An 18,751-nucleotide genomic window follows, 5' to 3' on the forward strand; every position below is an offset into this window, starting at 1 on the left:
CATATTGTTTAGTCTATCTAAAAAATGATTTTTCTTTGTTCATTTCTAGTAAATATAATTAGCAGACAACATTGATGCTAGTAGTGTTATCATGCATTTCTCGTTTTTCCTTTTCAGCAAATATTAACTGGCTGTGCGTCATCCAGTTCATTGTGATTTCTGTCATCCTTATTGTTTATGGCTTCGCAAGATGGCAAAATTGTAAAGCAGGAAAGGAGACCTGCGTCAACAATAATACACCTGAAGCCAGGAATGATATTAACATCCACAGTGAAGACAACCAAGCCTACGATGATTGAATAGAGCTATACAATGAGATTGAAAAGTTACTGGGTTAAAGTTCCAAAGTATTATATATACACAAGTACTTAAAACAATAACAATTGGCTAATAAGTAAATAGCAAGCTTCCTCTATAGATATTATGACTTAAGATAAGAACCAAATTTTGTAGTTTATTTGGAGTGATCATAACTCAATGAAATATCAATATGTGTATTACTTTTTGAAATATATTTGGATTTTGGTTGGTAAGGGGGAGGGGGGAGGGAGCTTTCAAGAGTTTATTCGAATTTCAAAAATTAAATCTTTCGTTTGCAGACAATAGGTAATAAAAATCTTAGTAATTCGACAGGGTGTTTAGAAAGGAAAACTAACGGCATGGGTCAATTTGCCATTGTTGGTAACATGAATTTTGTTGTAACATACATTGACCACGCATAAAATATTTGAACTTTGAATTGTTTTCACTAAGTGCTGTTGGTAAGAACTACGGTTGTGGTAACTTTTCATGAAGTCAATATGTTTTGTACATATATTAATGTGATTGTATTAATCATGTATAATAAGTTATGTAATAACTTAAGTAGATATTTGGATCCCCAAACCCTCCCGATTATTATATTTGTAAACTGAATAAGGTTATTTTAAAGTTTATTTGGGGAAATAAGCAGGAGAAAATTAACCGTCGTACTATTATAAACTCTATTAGTTGTGGGGGTTTATATGTTATTCACTGGACTCCTGATGCAGGTTTAAAAGAAACTTGGATCCTTTGTTATGACAACGATGGGCCTGGTTACTGGAGATTGTTTGTTGATAGTTCTCTCGCCCGTTTTGGTAAAAGATTTCCATTTCGATGTTCTTGCAATTATGCAGACATTCATAATATACATAACGTCATTGTTGCAGACGTTGTTCGCTCTTGGCACAATGCTTCTTTTAAGTTCCCGGACAGAGACTTCGCAAACCAAATTATTTGGAATAACTCATATATCAACAATTATATTATTTTTGTTATCGCTTTATGTTCGAGAAGGGGGTTATTTATGTAAAATATGTTCTGAATAGTGATGGGACGGTCATTCCCTATGTCACTTTCCTTATTAAATTTAATTTAAATACGTGTCCATTTACCCTTTATTGTGGTCATATTTCTGCCATTCCAGCCTGCTGGAGGGTACCGTCTCCTCCTTACACTGCTGCCGAAAGTGCCTGGGACTCTCTGCAAACTAATGGAAGGGTGTCTAAATTTGTTTACAATATATTTATATTTCAAATTTTAGGAGCAATCCAAAAACCGTCAGTCCATTTTCTCCAATGAAGACATTTTCGTTGGTTACAAAAGACTTATAAAGCATCTTTTCAACTTCTTGATTTTTCAAGAAAAGTATTATGTATTCCAATGTAAGCAAACTAATATGATACCGACTACTGATCAGTTCTTTCATAAACCTAAATTTCACTGAAAAGTAACAGTAAGCGTTTCTTCCAGTATATGGGAAGCTGCACAAGTCTTTAAATGTATAATTGTTTACTATTTTGCTATAGTATCTGCTGTTGTACAGTATACCATAGGAATTGAAATTTGAACGTGTGTATATTTGTTTTGTTATCTCTGTTTAAGCTCATTGATGCATGTATATATGGTTAACGTTTGTACAAATTATGAATTGGTCAACAAAAGAGGTTAAATAAAAACTTAAAGTATATATATATATATATATATATATATATATATATATATATATATTTATATATATATATATATATTTATATATATATATATATGTTTATAAATATCGTCCCCGTTTTGGCGTAGTGACGAATGTGCAAAAAGTGAGTGTTGATTAAACGCGCTCTAAAGATTTAAACATTTTGACTTTAGTATATCGTAATTAATAAAGGAGCTTTTGTACCGAAGGTTGTCAATATATTCAATATAACAAATATATATAACTTTGAGTTCTCATATTTGTTGCTGATCGGAAACTTTCTTACAAAGTAGTAATTTTAGTGAAATCATATTCGTCGTTAAGTCATGTCATTTTTCAGTTAGATTTTAGACATTCATCACACATTCATCGCTATGCTAGAACAACATTTTGAAGTTTCGTCCTGTCACAGACTATTATTCGTCAATTTAGGGTGTAGTAGCCATAGGGTACACCGTGAATTTTCACTGTCACGTAGGGAGAGGTGGGGGAGGGAGATTAGGGAGGGAGATGGAACTATGTCATGTACAGAACACGATAATTTGATTGGTCAGTTTCAACAGAGCTCTTGAAAATTTTGCATGATACAGCAGTATCATCGGCATATTTTGTACCAGGAATGTGTGAGTTTGACCTAATTTCATCAATATACATAGTAAATAATATAGCAGATAATGCCCCCCCCCCCTCTCGAGGCACATCAACCTTTATTTCCGATATTTCCGATAACCCTTTATCCAACTTAACTTTTCTGGTCCATCCTTATGTCGAGAACCTTAAGGGTTAACAATCACAATGTATGGAAACCAGGGCTGAGGGTGTATCAGTTTGGTGAAGTCATTGGTTTGTGTGTCCATGTTTTGACTTGGTTTATTTTTCCAAAAAGTCTAACTTTTCCTTATGACCCTGAACTTCTCAGCCTGTGGAAGAAAACATGCAAGATTCTCTCATAATAAAGGGTGCTATACAGATTTTCTAGTAATTTGGTCTAATCGCCGCCACCCCCACCCCCCACTCCCCCCTGCCACCGACTTGCCCTTCCTTTGTAGCATAGTTTATATACTTAGTATAACACTATGCTAGTACCTTCCAAAGTTTCACGTTAAAGTATGTGACCTATATCTATGTAAATATAGGTATTACTTAGCCAGATAAAGGAAGTTATAAAATAGGCTAGAATAATGTTTATGAAGACAAGCCGCCAATAGCTAAGAAAAACAGCATTCCTTTAGGGAGATGTTACATTGTTAACGTTTCTTCATAGGCTATGTGAAACTGAAGACTGGAGGAAGTCTTAAGTGGAAATGGGCTGGTGTTTTAATGTTTTAATTTGTCATAATACTGGTATTTGCTTATTGGACTGTTAACATTCACATTGAGAAGGTGACAGAACACCAAAAGAATTAATGTATATTACACCCCCCCCCCCTCCATCCCAAGTCACGCTATGACATCACACATTGGCAAAAAGGTAGCTCCATGCAAATTTACTCCCGTACCGTGCAAGATAATGGTCTTATATATGTTAGGGATAAGTTCATCACAAGGATCTCCGTTACGATGGTTTGGGATTTCTTCTATATAATCCTAAGGTATTGTTAGGCTAACACTAAGAATGGCTTAAATCAATTCACCCTGGTCTAGGTATTGTAGTCTTGGCGGTCACAATTACAATTTGAGTGATTTTTCATACTTTTTATACAAGTTACACCCATGCATCATAGTCCAGACTTACACCATGTGTTTCCTCATTGATATAACTCTAATCAAATGTAGAAACACTGTTACACTGATTCAGTAGAGAAATAGCGTTACTCTACTGTCTATAGCTACTCGCGCAACAGGTGCAAGCATCGAATGTACTGCAATCATGACACTAGGCTGCTATTCAGGTAAACTATTGTTGACCCACTGGTCATTCCGTTTTCACGATTAAGGCTATCGTGTAGGAGATACTGCATTAATTAATTAATAGATGAGGTAGAAATAATAAATATATTTACCTTCCCATAGTCCGGGGTGCTTTCAAATGCCAGTTAGTTGGTTCTAAAATCAGTATGACATTGTTGTTATGTTCGACCTGCCACAAACGCAGAACCTTAGACAAAATGTGTTACTGAGTGGTTGAATGACGAATGTAGTATTCGTCAGTATGTGAAAACGAGAATGCGCCTTAGATGGACATATATATGGATATATATATATATATATATATATATATATATATATATATATATATATATATAAATATATACATATAAATATATATATATACATATATATATATATATATATATATAAATTACGTTGGTATCATTTCTTTAAATATTCTATGATTATGCTTAGAAAGTATACTATTACCCTATATTGTCTCTGTCAGTCCCTCAAAGTTGATAGAATCATGTTTTCCTGTGAGTAAACATAAATATCAAGATAAACAAAATGGGAACTGATGGCCATATGCTAGTTAACTTCTTATATCATTCAATATGACATCGAATTTACCATTTGAATAATCACTGACTTTTCACCAAATTAAAACTACACATCATTTATAGGTCTATATTGAAACAATTAGATCGTTAAAGTTCAACGACGCAATAAAATAAATCTTATCTTAACGTTCAACTAGTCTTCATTCCCTGTTTCAACATGACGAAAAACACTCATGGGTTTATTCAACACCAAGAGAATCTCCTACCACCGTCCGTCTATAGCGGTAGTTTTGACAACAAACATAAGTGCAAGTAGATCATTGAGAACGTGAACTTCCGATATGTGTTTATAATAAATTGATGTTTATATTATCATAGTAATATGCTGGCAGCATATATACAACCTGGGCTGAAGAAGACAGAAGAAAAGAACGTGAACTTCCGATAGGTGTTTATCATTCGTATCTTTGTGTAGTAGATGCTACATTGGCAATGACAAGGATAGGCAAGGTAAGATGATGTCATGTGAAAAAGACTGTATTTTGCTGTAACAGTTAGGTCAAAGTTGTGACTACTGATCATTTGCCTCGGTTTGACGTTATTTATAAAGTTTTGTCAACCCACATGGACTGAAAGATTCCACTGAGAGCATCAATTGTCTTACTCAGTCTGCATTCTTCTATTCCAAACTGACCCACATAACAACTCTTACGATTGGAACAGAGTAAGTGCGACGCTATCAAGTAAGTAGACGTCAGATGATATTCTATGAGTAAGATTTATCAAATGATATTTATTTTTAATTCAAATTATACTTTATATTAATTTATACATATACTTATACATAATATACATATAATATATATTGTATATAACATATAATATATAATCAAATTATACAATTTTTAAATATATTTGAATAATAAAGAAATCCACTATTTACACTTATTTAGCGTCAGGCGTGTAGCGAGGAATTTGCCAAGGGAGGGCGAAGCCTGTATGCAAACTATCTAAGCGAAGCGCCATCATTTGTGGCGCGAAGCGTACAAGAAAGTTTTGGCCGAAAATGCCTCCCAGATCGCTGAAAATGGCACTTCCCAGGCCTTGTTAGTTGTATCTTACCTTTTTTATTTTGAAATTAGTAGCGATATAAATAAATATATATATATATATACATGTGCTCAAGGGGGGCGGGGCGGTCGCCCCCCCCCCTTGGCGGCGCGCCTGTTTGGGGTCTAATTTATATTATACTGCCAAGTATTGCTGACGAAGGTCCTAGGTGACCCAACATTATGATATATTTTCTAAAAGAATACTCCTTATTAGTAAATTATGAGTCATATCTTACTTCTCTGTTCTTTTCTAATAATATTATATAATATATATATATATATAAATATATATATATATATATATATAAATATATATATATATATATATATATATATATATATAATATAAATAAATACCATATATTAAAGTGCTGTTATCATGAAATAAAACATGCTCAAGAGCACTGTACAAAAGAACGAATACCATGAATATAAAATTACCAAACTTAAGAAAACCTTAAAGTAATAACAACAGCAATAAAAGTAGAAGTAAAACATGCTCAAGAGCACTGTACAAAAGAACCAAATCCTGGAATATAAAGTTACCAAACATAAAAAAACCTAAAAGTAATAACAACAGCAGTAAAAGTAGAAGTAAAACATGCACAAGAGGATTGCACAAAAGAACCAAAACCTGGAATATAAAAATACCAAACTTAAGAAAACCTAAAAGTAATAACAACAGCAGTAAAAGTAAAACCTGATAAAAGACAGGGTTATAAACCACAAAAAAAAAAAAAATAACAAATATAAATATACATTTATATATATATATATATATATATATATATATATATAGTTACGAGGGCCCATTGTAGCCTAACGCTAGTCACTGCTAGTGAGGAACCTAATGTTATAATATAGAAAGTATTTGAAATGGCCTACGTGGCAAATCAATATTTGAGAAATTAGGTCGGGTTACCGTGTCAGAATGTTATTTATGTAATGAGCAATACACGATTGTTCTGGTATATTCCTTATGATGGCACGCTGGTCTCGGTTCCCGTCGGTTTACGTGAAATCCCGTTCTACGCTGTGCACGCATCTTCGTGGATTCTCTGGAATGTTCGCGAGATATGCAAAGGACTTCCGGGAACGGAGAAACTGGGTCGAATTGATACTCAGGTGTATCGAGAAAGAACTAGATGATTCTTGACATGGCGAATCGTATAAAAACCCGCCCCAGATCGGAAAGTTTCTCAGTTTATGAACGAATACAAGCGACGACACATATTATACCATTCTTCTATGTATCGTCAGTGCTCAACTGCCAGTAGTTTCTGAGGGATTGAGATATTGATACCAAGATTGATTCTACACTTCCATTCAGAAGTTTGAAGAGGACTCTGCTGTGTTTTCCAGTCATTATTTCTGAGAAGGTGAAGAATTTCTGTCTCCGTTGAGGAAGTTCGTTACGCCAGGAGTTGGTGGCTATAAAGCTGATTTTGGACTGACTCTGGTAATATTTAGTCGGCGAGAAGATCGACTGGTGCTTCACTCGATTGTGGCTGGAAGTCCGTCTTTTATTTTGGAGCATCGCCGGAAAGAAGGTGACTGCTGTTTCTGGGATCGCGAGAAACTTCGTCGAGGACCAGTGAATTTCGCGGTACAACGGACCGAGAATCGTCGTCATCAAGGTCGTGGCCGCTGAGGGATATCGCCGTTGGAAGAGACCAGCGTGTTTTAAAGTGTATCCTATCTTGTTAAGTTTGTGAGTAATTTTCTATATATTTGTAATTACCACTTATTGTTGTTGGTTCAAACTCCATTGTTCAATATAGTTTACGTTCTCATTCAAATTCTCTAGACTCGTCAAATTGTCTGTGTTCCTCCCAGAAACGAGCCCAGGCTTGTGTCTCGTTAAAAATTAATTATCGAGACCTCTCGCATTCCAACGTAACAATATATATATATATATATATATATATATATATATATATATATATATATATATATATATATATATATATATATATATATATTTATATATATATATATATATATATATATATATATTAATTAATTATTATTATTATTATTACACCAGTACTTATAGAGCGCAATATCCCAAAGCTCAATGCGCTGAACAAACAAGTAAACCATACAACAATTAACCATAGACTTCCTTGATTTCCTTTTCAACAAAGACTTAAAAGTAGAAACAGAACATGCATTCCGAATGTTTGATGGGAGTTTGTTCCACAGTTCAGGCTCAGTGTGACTGAAGGCATGGTTTCCAATTCTCTTGCTGGAAGGTTTCGACGCCAGAATAGACTTGTCAGATGATGACCGAAGTGTGCGACGCGGTTGGTACTGAGTGATGAGGTCAAGTAAGTAGGCCGGTGACGACTGGTGAAGGCACTTGTAGACAAACGTCAGGATTCGTAATCTAACCCTGTAGTTACACGGAATCCAGTACAGATTCGCCAGAACTGGTGAGATGTGATCACGAGGACTCACCCTTGCAATAATGCGAGCCGTTCTATTTTGGACCACTTGAAGCCTCCGGATTGGTTTGCAGGGACACATGCGAGTACACTGCAACAGTAGTCCATTCGAGATACTAATAGACTTTGTACTGCTGTCTTGCAGGCTTCTGTAGTAAGGTACTTGCGGACCTTCCCAATATTGCGGAGATGAAGTTGCATGATTTGATGACACTCGAAATTTGATTGGCCATTGAGAGATGTTCATCGAGAATACCCCCGAGTACTCTCACACACTGAGATGGTCTGATGAAATATCCACCGATATTGAGTAATAACCGACCGTGAAGTAACAGGTGACGGGGGGGGGGGGGTGGTGAGACATATAGTAATTCTTTTTTATCACTGTTAAGTTTGAGATTATTGACAGTTAGCCAGTTAATGATGTCCATGATGCAGTTGTGTACTCTGTCCACAGCTGCTTCAGAGCTCAACGGGTCGGTTGGATCATACTCTGTTTACAACTGTATATCATAAGCGTAACGTAGAATAACATATTTATATATTATAAAACGAAAATCCTCGTTTATCCAAAAAGAATGTATTATTAGAGAAAGCCAAAAAATAAGATTTGACTCATAATTGAAAAATAAGGAGTAAGTTTTAGAAAATATATTGGAGTTTTCGGTCCCCCTGGAACCTTCGTCCTCAATACTTGGCAGTCGAATGAAGAGTACAAATTGTAAAACAGTGAAAGTATGACGCTAGATAAGTTTAAGTTGCATTGATGGAATAAGAACCAAATAAACTATGACTATACTGGTAGCGGATTAAAGAACAAATAACGGATTACATATGTTTTTAGAACTGATAGATGTTAAAGGGTCCCAAGTCTTTGGTGTGGCCGTTGATGTGAGACATAATTCAAAAGATCAAATCAATTTCTTTACGTTTACGTTCAGTAGCGGAATTCAAGTTCGGTGCAATTAAAATACATTTTAGGTGTTTGAGAGAATTACAATGAAGATTGAAATGTTCGGAACGGGGAATCCTGCAAATTATCACGAATAGATTTTTTGGGGGTTATTAAAACGTAAGCAGAACCGGGAGCCTGTTTCACCTGCATTATTGCCCTCTTTGCAAAGTACACAATAGAAAATGTAAATAACAGTATATGAGAGGGAAGGGGGTCTTATACTATAGTCAACATTGGGAATGTTGACGTCGGTGCCTGGGGTAATATGGGGGCATATTTGGCATAGAGGTTTACCGCAACGGAAATTGCCTGCGGAGGTGGAAACTGAGTAAGGGAGTCCATGAAGGAAGTAAGTAGAAATCTAAGATTGGGGGGTTGACGAAATGCTAGCATGGGGGAATCGTTTAATATACCCCCCATGATAGTATTTCGTCAAGCTACAAGGAGGAAATACATCAGGAACGTAAACATTGCCTTGCTTATAGCGAACCGACTGATTGACAGTTTTGAGATAAGCGTAACTGTTAGTCGCTCGCAATCACATTCTCTTTATCAAACAGAAGGAAAGTCCAAGTTTTAATGCATTTGGTGCTTTCACTCATTTCTTACAGGTTAACTTTCTTCAAGGGTCCATGATGCAGGTCTTAGATCATCTATTGATGATCGTCACTCTGTGCATTCTACACGGTAGGACAAATAGTCAAGTTCTTCGTTTTTGAATAATAACAGTTTATTTCACCTCGATCTAGTAGAGTTCAACAGGTTTCACCTGCATTACAAGTCTTGGGGTACATGTCTTATCTGCCTTAAATCTTGCAGTTGATTTTAACCCATGATTTTTGTTTCGTAATAATTTCGGTTAAGGCAAGTATGTATTATTGCAATGTTGGTTTTACACTTTATTGGTTGAAGGTAAACAAATATTTTGTGCGTCAACTTTTGCAACAAATCGAATTTTGTATGCATCAATACAATCTGTTTGTCAGATAATAGATGAGCCGTTTAAATTTCATTAAAGTTTAAGTTTAGATCGGTTAAAGACATGACCGGCAATTAACTAATTAAATATTGGGAATTTCAATGCATACCTCTTTCAGTTCCTCTTTGTTTATTACATGTTGAAATGTAGGTTTACTTAAGAAGGAACAACATGTCGTTGTTTTAATAGAGAGAATAATAATTGATATTTTTATAACATATTTATCTTGGTGAGAAATATAGCACTCTTTTCTATTTTAATTTAATACTAAACACAACCGTTTTAGGTATTAAAGGTGTTTTGACAGACTGTACAAGTCACCAAAATGCACGAATCGGCAGTAGCTGGAAAATTGACTGCAGGCTACAAGAAAATTGGAGCGAAGTTAAATATTACCGCGATAACCCGGTCGAAGAAAATTTACTAATCATGTCCAATCAAGGTATGCGTTCATTAAGTCTGTTAATTCTCGAATATGAGTCAGTTATCCCATGAGTATTTACTTTGAATACACACTTCTATAGTACCTATACATGATTAGTTACATTTTTCCTTTTGGAATTTAGCTTTCTTCCTCTTTCTATGCATAGATTGCATCATAATGATGATGTTCATAGTTTATAGCGAATAATACATGTTCATTAAACTTTAAAACTACTTCAAGTGTTTAACTTAGATATTCCAAATAATAATTTATATCCCTTTGTATGGTTGACACATGTTAGAACATGAAATATACGTAAATGAGGCAATTTCATGATTGAAATATATAAAACTAGGCAGGCAGTTTTGTCTAATGAGTGATTTACATAGTTTGCCTTACACGACATATCTCATAGTTCATGTACAGTCAACGCAGCGAGAACAATGTCTCAACCCGTGACTGTACAATACTTGTTCTGTAAACCGGAAACGGATGTTTACAATAATGGCAAGCCGCATCAGAACATCCGTTTTCCAAAGCCAAACAGTAGTCCAAGCATAAACATAAGCAACATAACATCCCTTACTGAAAATCCATATAAGCGCATACATTAATGCCATATATGAGCCATTTAAGGTCCAGATACCAAATCCAGGTTTGGCAAGATTTAATGTAAACTTTATTATCGGCCATATTAAGTTTGATAAAGGTAATATAAAGTATATAAAAAAAAACACTTTCTATGGCTTTGTATGAATTCCCTAATATCTTTCACATCAAACTTGATGTAATCCATATATAGACCAGATACATATTCTATATCTGAATGTTATGTCGATATAAAGTTTACGCTTTATATGTTGCCTATCAAAGCAAGTTGTGCAGTTCATGGGTCTGGTTTACAGTACTACAGTACTGTACATTACGATACCGAGATATGTAACCGGATGCATTGGTCATACAGAAACTCTCCTAAATTTACACACCGTGGCTTTTGGCCTACTTATGTTACTGTTAGTACTACAGTGTGTCGTGGCCTAAGGTCATTTCAAGTCTCACGTTTAGCTTTCAAAACTGCCCTGAACCTTCTTTGGCAGAGCACCAGACTATTGACCACATAATATGTTTCTTTAATGATTTTGAGGAAGTAGATAGGTCTGGGTGATCGCTGGGATGTTTTATGTGAGGCCATTTTCCGTGTAAAATTGAACATAATTTGGGATAGAAGGAAGGTTTTTTCGTAAATTCCGCACAATGACTTTATGGCTCCACTCTTGTGGAAAATGTTTTTGACATGCTTCAGCTATTCAATTAACAAGCATAAGTGCTAAATATTACCTATTCGTTGGGATCTCTGTTTTTGTTGTTGAAATTTTGAGTCTTTTGTTATATATATTAAACAACTTTGGACTGGAAGGCAGGATATGACAGTCTGAACTGTGCTGGCTGGAGAATCATTAACTTCTTTGACATTTTTTCTTTGTGTTTGGTGTGAAATATGCTACGTCATCTCATTTCTACACCACTTTCAAGATAACGAGCGTAGATTTGGCTGTGGGCACGACATGGGTACCCTGGATATTGATGAAGATGGTGCAATGGTTATCAACAATGTGACAATAGATCATATCTCATTGTATACGTTGATATACACAGACATAGACGGACATAATTATCATCATGAATTTATAATTATAGGTAATATTACCATTTAACTAAAGAGAACATTTTATCGTTACATGTTAATCTTAGATTGAGAAATAAATATATTTTATCTTGAAACCTTACTTCACGGTTAGGTACAGCAGCGAACCAATCATAAATGACCTTTGGAGAATCATAAAGAATGAAATGTAATCAAAATATACTAAGAAATTGTAAATACGAATTGGTATTTACTGATTTACAAGTAAAATACTTCCTTGAACTTAGTGATGAAAAGTTGTATGATTGCATAAGAATATAATTGGGAATAACAGAGCATTACATGTGATCTCACTGACTCGCTCCAATCATGTTACAGCTTCCTCATTGTTTATTGTTATCTCACACAGATTGTCCTGTTACTGTTTACGCCCATCGTGGATCCGACGCACTCATAAACTGTTACTTCCCTCAGTCTAACAGGATTTTTTGGTACGATTCAACGTCACGCAATGCTCGACCAATCATAAGTCTTGAAGGAGGCCGGAAGGCGGGGTCAGGAGTCTCTTCTGGGAAATATGATATTACCAATAACGGCGGTCTGTTGATAAGGAATACTACTTTCAGCGACGAAAAAACATACCGTGCTATACTTATTGTATCCAATATACATACATTAACAACAGATCAGAAAGTCATTATTTATGGTGAGTCAGTATTGTATATGAATTGATAAGAATTTCCCTTGCTTTAAACTGCGATTATTTTAACATGCCTTTGACATCTCCGTCCTGAAACAATATCTACTAGTCTCAATAACATAATGTTGGTATATAGCAGGATCGTATACAACGACAAACTGAAGCGAATACAGTTTCAATATGAATTCGAACAAGATTCTGCCATAATCGAAACGTTAGGTACTCTTACTTGTTTTCTTAATCTGGTTTTCTACAGCAAACGTCGACACAGCGGTATTTTCAGTAGATGTTTGTGAGGGAAGCAACTTCTGTTTGGTGCATCTGCAAGATCCGGCACTTCTTACATGTCGGGAAACAAATACAGGACCTCATACGTTACTGAGCTGGACAAGGAATACATCGAACGAAACACGATTAGTAAATACGTCAAAGTACTTTGATGGAAACATGTACGAGGCAATCGTAACAACGAATGTAAGTCTTATCTCGACAAACCGATTGAATGTTTACATCTGTAACTCTCTGATAGATATTCCAGCTAAGCCATTGAGACAAATTGTTGTAATGGTCGAAGATGAGAGCAAAGGCCCCATCAATACTCTGTTGAAACCGACATATTATAGGGAATACGATGACGTCAGATTAGTCTGCACCAATGAGAAGCCTTTATTCATATTGTGGAAAAGAAACCACGAAACTATTGGATACTATCACGAAGGCAAATCGGATGTATTTAAACCTGGCTACGAGCTTGATAAGGATGGATCGTTGCTCATTAACAAATTCTCATATACACACGAAGGTGAATATGTTTGTATCTACAACAATGGTCAAATCGAGGACGTAAAGCAACATAATATCAAGACCGTTGGTGAGTACTTTTATTCTTTCAAAGTCACTCAATGTTTAGTATCATATGTACATCTTGCGTTCTACTGACTATAAACATATACCTTTTGTTTCATTTATCTTTCTTAATTGTCCCTTTTTTTTCGTACGTCATTCTGGTCTCATCTTAGTTTAAGAGTGGCAAATATTGACAGGCTCAGCAACAACATAAACTTTAAATCAATCTCTTCGTTGATGTGGTACACCATCATAAGTAAACGTTCAATTAATGTGCAATGAGATGTTAAGTTTTCCAAGTCACAGATAAACACTTTTCATTAAAAAAAACTAGCATCAAAGTATCTAATTAGTACAGTATCATAGTATTAGTAAAGCTAGATTCATGATGACTTCAATTCTCCAGATATGGAGGAACATTGTCCTTTCAGGAATGAACCTTTATCTTATATCATGCTAATCAATCGGTAGGTAGAACTCTTGGAATTAATATTGCAATATTTGTCTTACACGTAGTAATATTCCGAAAAAGTAAAGAACTGTCATTGAAAGAGGTAAGCAAGTAAAGGAGTATATCGTTATAATTTTCTCCTCTCATTTTATTTTTTCATCAGTTACGCCAACCAGTCCTTCACCTTCTATCGTTGGGTGTTCAGAACCATCGGATTGCACATTTAATGTAACAAGCAATGGATATCTGACGTGTTACATAGAGGGCGTTCTTCCAATCGTGCACCCGAAATGGATTCACGAGGAACACATGTTTTCCACAATTACTTTCAGCCAACCACAGCTAATAGTGAGAAATGTTGGGTCTGTCTTTAACATATACTTAACTAGTTACTACGAAATAACGACTAACCAGGATTATGAAATTGACACAGATGAAGACTGGCAGGCTTACGGTATTACAGCTTCCTGCTCTGTGAACTACGAGATTCTTGGACAACACAAGGCAGACGTTACGTTGCATCTACAGAAACGTTCTTCAGGTAACTTAATACAACGTATAAGCGTAGGAGGTTATGTTGATGAGGAGATAGACTATTAGTGTATCATGATAAAGGAGCTTAAATTGAAAAAAATTGTCCAATTGGAGCTTGTTGAAACAAATTTTTCTCGTTGTGATCTTCAAGTAAAAATACATGGAAGAAAGAGGACTTCCTTTTCAGCAGTTGGGTTAAAAGTGGGGCGAAGGTAGGGGGGGGGGGGAGCGGGAAATTGAAATGACATTAAAAGAAAAGCAAATTTCCCAACCCATCCCGATTTATGTGTTAAATATGCTTGTGATGAATTAACCCACATCACATATATAAATCGTCCGCTTAAAATTATCGCACTGTAAACATATCGAGCTTCATAAACTTGCACTAAGATAATCCAATCCTCAGTAAGGACACCTTGTGGCAAATTCCATTGTGTCTTAAGAAACGGACAGTTATATATGAAAAGCAAATGGTATAAGGCTTTCTTTTGCATTCGGAATGACTCAAGGAAGTCGGATTAGTATAATTCTCAGCTTAGTTTTAATTTCCAGCTACTAAGCGTGTAAATCGTATTCGTCATACCAAATATTTATCTTTTCAATTTGTTTCTTGCAGCACTAGCAGAGGATAGGATAAGAAAAACGTTTGGAGGTAAGATTAAGCATGATGATAATTTTGGTATACTTCATATATTCACATTAAAAATGAAAAATGAAACGTTACTACGATACTTGTTACAGTGTAACTCAAGTGTTTTCTGCAGGGTAATGTCATATAGGTGAGTACATCTACAAACTGATTGACTGATTGTTTACCTTCATTTTTGGTAAATATAATTATCAGACAACAGTTATGCTAGTATTGTTATCATGCACTTCTCGTTTTATTCCAGCAAATATTAACTGGCTGTTCGTCATCACAGTCAGTGTATTGTCTGTGATCATTATTATTTTTGGCTTCGCAAGATGGCGAAATGGCAGAGCAGGAAGAGACCTGCGTCAAGAAGAAGACATCTGATGCCGGGAATAATGATAACATCCACGGTGTAGACAACCCAGCCTTGACAATATAAAAGGAGCTATACAATGTTGTTGAATAGTTACTGGGTTAAAGATTCAAAGTTTATCGTATACTATATATAGACAAAACTCCTTAAAACAATAACAAGCGGCTAATAAGTAAATATCCTACGGTGTTAGCCAACTTCCTCTATAGATATAATGACTTACGATAAGAACCAAATTTTGGAGTGACCCTGAGTGATCATAACGCAATGACATATCCATATTTGTATTACTATTTTGAAGTTTATTTGGAGTTTTGGTTGGCAAGGGGGGGTGGGGGTTGCAGGAATTCATTCGAATTTCAAAAATCAAATATTTTGTTTTGTAGACAATGGATAATTAAAATCTTAGTGTGAAAATTCGACAGCCTGAGATTTAAGAATAGAAAGGCATGGGTACATTTGCCATTGTTGGTAACATGAATTTGGTGGTAACATACATGGACCACGCATAAAATATTTTAACTTGCTCGTATTGAGGCTCCTTTGGAAAGCAATGCTTTTGCACTTAGCAGGACTAACCTCATGACAATAATAATAATAATAATAAATAACTTTGAATTGATTTTTAGTAGTTTAGCAGTTAGTAAGAAGTACGGTTGTGGTACCTTTTTATGAAGTCAATATGTTTTGTAATTATATTAATGTGTTTGTATAAATCTTGTAATATAAGTTATGTAATAACTTGAGTACATATTTGGTTCTCCCATGCAAACCCTCCCGATTATTTTATTCGTAACTTTAATACGATTATTTTTAAGTTTATTTGAGGAAACAAGCAGGAAAATTAACCGTCGTATTAGTTGTGGGGGTTTAAACGTTATTCACTTGGATTCCTTATTGCAGGTTTAAAAGGTACTTGGATCCTTTGTTATACCAACGATGGGCCTGGTTACTTGAGATTGTTTGTTGATAGTTCACTCGCCCGTTTTGGTAAAAGATTTCCATTTTAATGTTCTTGCAATTATGCAGAAATTCATTATATACAAAACGTCATTGTTGCGGACGTTGTTCGCTCCTGGCACATTGCTTCTTTTAAGGTCCCGGCCAAAGAGTTCAGAAACCAAATTATTTGGAAAAACTTCTATATCAACAATGATTTTATTGTTGTTATCGCTTTATGTTCGAGAAGGTGGTTATTAATGTAAAATATGTTCTGATTCGTGATAGGACGGCCATTCCTATTGCCACTTTCCTTCGTAAATTTACTTTAAATACGTGTCCATTAACCCTCTACTGGGGTCTTATTTCGGCCATTCCAGCCGGCTGGACGGTACCGTCTCCTCCTTCCACTGCTGCATAAAGTGCATGGAACTCCCTAAAAACTAATGGAGGGGGGTTTCTATATTTGTTTACAATACTTTTATATTTCAAATTTTGGGAGCAATCCAAAAGCAAAACCGCCAGTCCATTTTCTAGAAAGATTTTCGTTGGTTACAAAAGACTTATAAAGCCTCTTTTCAATTTCTTGATTTTTCAAGAAAAATATTATTTATTCCAATGTAAGCAAACTAATATGATACCGACTATTGATGAGTTCTTTTATGAACTAAAATTCAAAGAAACGTAACAGTATGCGTTCTTCTAGTATGGGAAGCTGCACAAGTCTTTACTTTTATAATTGTTAATATTTTTTTTTTGCTACAGTATCTGCTGTTGTTCAGTATTCCATGGCAATTGAAATTAGAACGTGTGTATATTTGTTTTGTTATCTCTGTTTAAGCTCATTAATGCATGAATATATGGTTACCGTTTGTACAAATTATGAATTGGTCAATAAAATAGGTTACATAAAAACTGAAGTACATATATTTATATGAATATATATATACATATATTTATATACATAAACATATATATATATACATATATTTATATATAAACATATATATATATATATAAACATATATATATATATATACATATATATATATAAATATATATATATACATATACATATATATATATATACATATACATATATATATATATATATATATATATATATATATATATATATATATATATATATATATATATATATATATGTATTTATATATATATTTATATATTTCGAGTTGGTTAGCATCATGTTTGATCTCTAGAGTAAGGCAAATATGTCACCAAAACAGAACTAGTATTGTTCGATACAAACGCCGGAAAATTGGGGAAATAAACAATCTTCCCCAATCTACTCGTTATACACAAATATCCCTAACGAAGATGGCATTTCTGCCTGCACAAGAGCATTCAAACCGAACGTGCAAAACCCCCACTGAAGAAAGAATTGGCCGAATTGATGCAACTAATCTTGACCAGCAATAATCTGGTATTTGGCAACAGACACTACCTTCAAATTCATGGCACCGCAATGGGTACCAAAATGGCACCGTTTTTTGCCAACATCTGTATGGGAAACCTCTGGAAAGAATTTCTATCTCGACAAAACTTGAAACCACATACGTGGTTACGTTGCATTGTCAATATCTTCATGATATGGACCCATGCATGGCGAGGCAAATCTAAAAACTATTCATTGATTACATAAACTCGTTTTATCACACAATCAAATTTACTGCAGCTTTGGACATGACTTTCCCTTCCTGGACACCACTGTGACCCTTCAAAATGGTTCACTCAAAACAGACTTATCCAATAAACCCACGAACAAGGCACAACTACCTTTTACCAAGCAGTTGCCATCCAAGTCATTGTACCAGAAATATTCCTTACAAACAAGCGTTGCGCATTCGACGCATTTGCTCCCCTGAAGTCGATTTAGATTCCTGCACTAAAGAACTGTCACAGCACCTCCTAAACAGACAATATTTTCGGGGTACTATTGAAAATGCCATCAAAAAGGCCAAAAGCAAACCCAGTACCGAAACATTGACGTACAAAACTCGTCAAACCAGTTCCAAAAGGGTACCATTGGTTCCTGAATTCCACCCTGGTCTACCACCACTGGCTAATATAATTCAGAAAAATGTTCACCTACTTCAAAGCACTGAACGCCTGAAATCAGTTTTCTCAGAACTACCTGTCATCGCATTTAAAAGACCCAGTAACCTACGGGACATTTTAGTTCGGGCATCCTTTCAGGATGACACCCCATTAGGGGAAAATAAAACAGAAACTACAGGATCATCGCCCTGTACAAAAAAAA

The 18,751-nt window shown here is 35.0% G+C and overlaps 1 protein-coding gene across 4 annotated transcripts in view; it reads left to right on the top strand.

Annotated features, from left to right (window-relative positions):
- LOC139983496 (uncharacterized) overlaps positions 1–18,751 on the top strand; it is a 62,211-nt gene that overhangs the window by 12,296 nt on the left and 31,164 nt on the right. For 3 of the 4 annotated variants that reach the window (XM_071997074.1, XM_071997073.1, XM_071997070.1), the window contains one exon: positions 118–1,978. The exons of the other annotated variant lie outside the window; for it this stretch is intronic. In XM_071997074.1, coding sequence (XP_071853175.1) covers positions 118–299 — 182 coding nt within the window. In that variant the 3' untranslated portion in view covers positions 300–1,978. Of the gene's footprint in view, positions 1–117; positions 1,979–18,751 lie in introns of those variants that run through there. 4 annotated transcript variants of the gene reach the window in all.

The sequence above is a fragment of the Apostichopus japonicus genome, chromosome 16 (assembly GCF_037975245.1).
Source record: "Apostichopus japonicus isolate 1M-3 chromosome 16, ASM3797524v1, whole genome shotgun sequence".
Taxonomy (NCBI): domain Eukaryota; kingdom Metazoa; phylum Echinodermata; class Holothuroidea; order Aspidochirotida; family Stichopodidae; genus Apostichopus; species Apostichopus japonicus.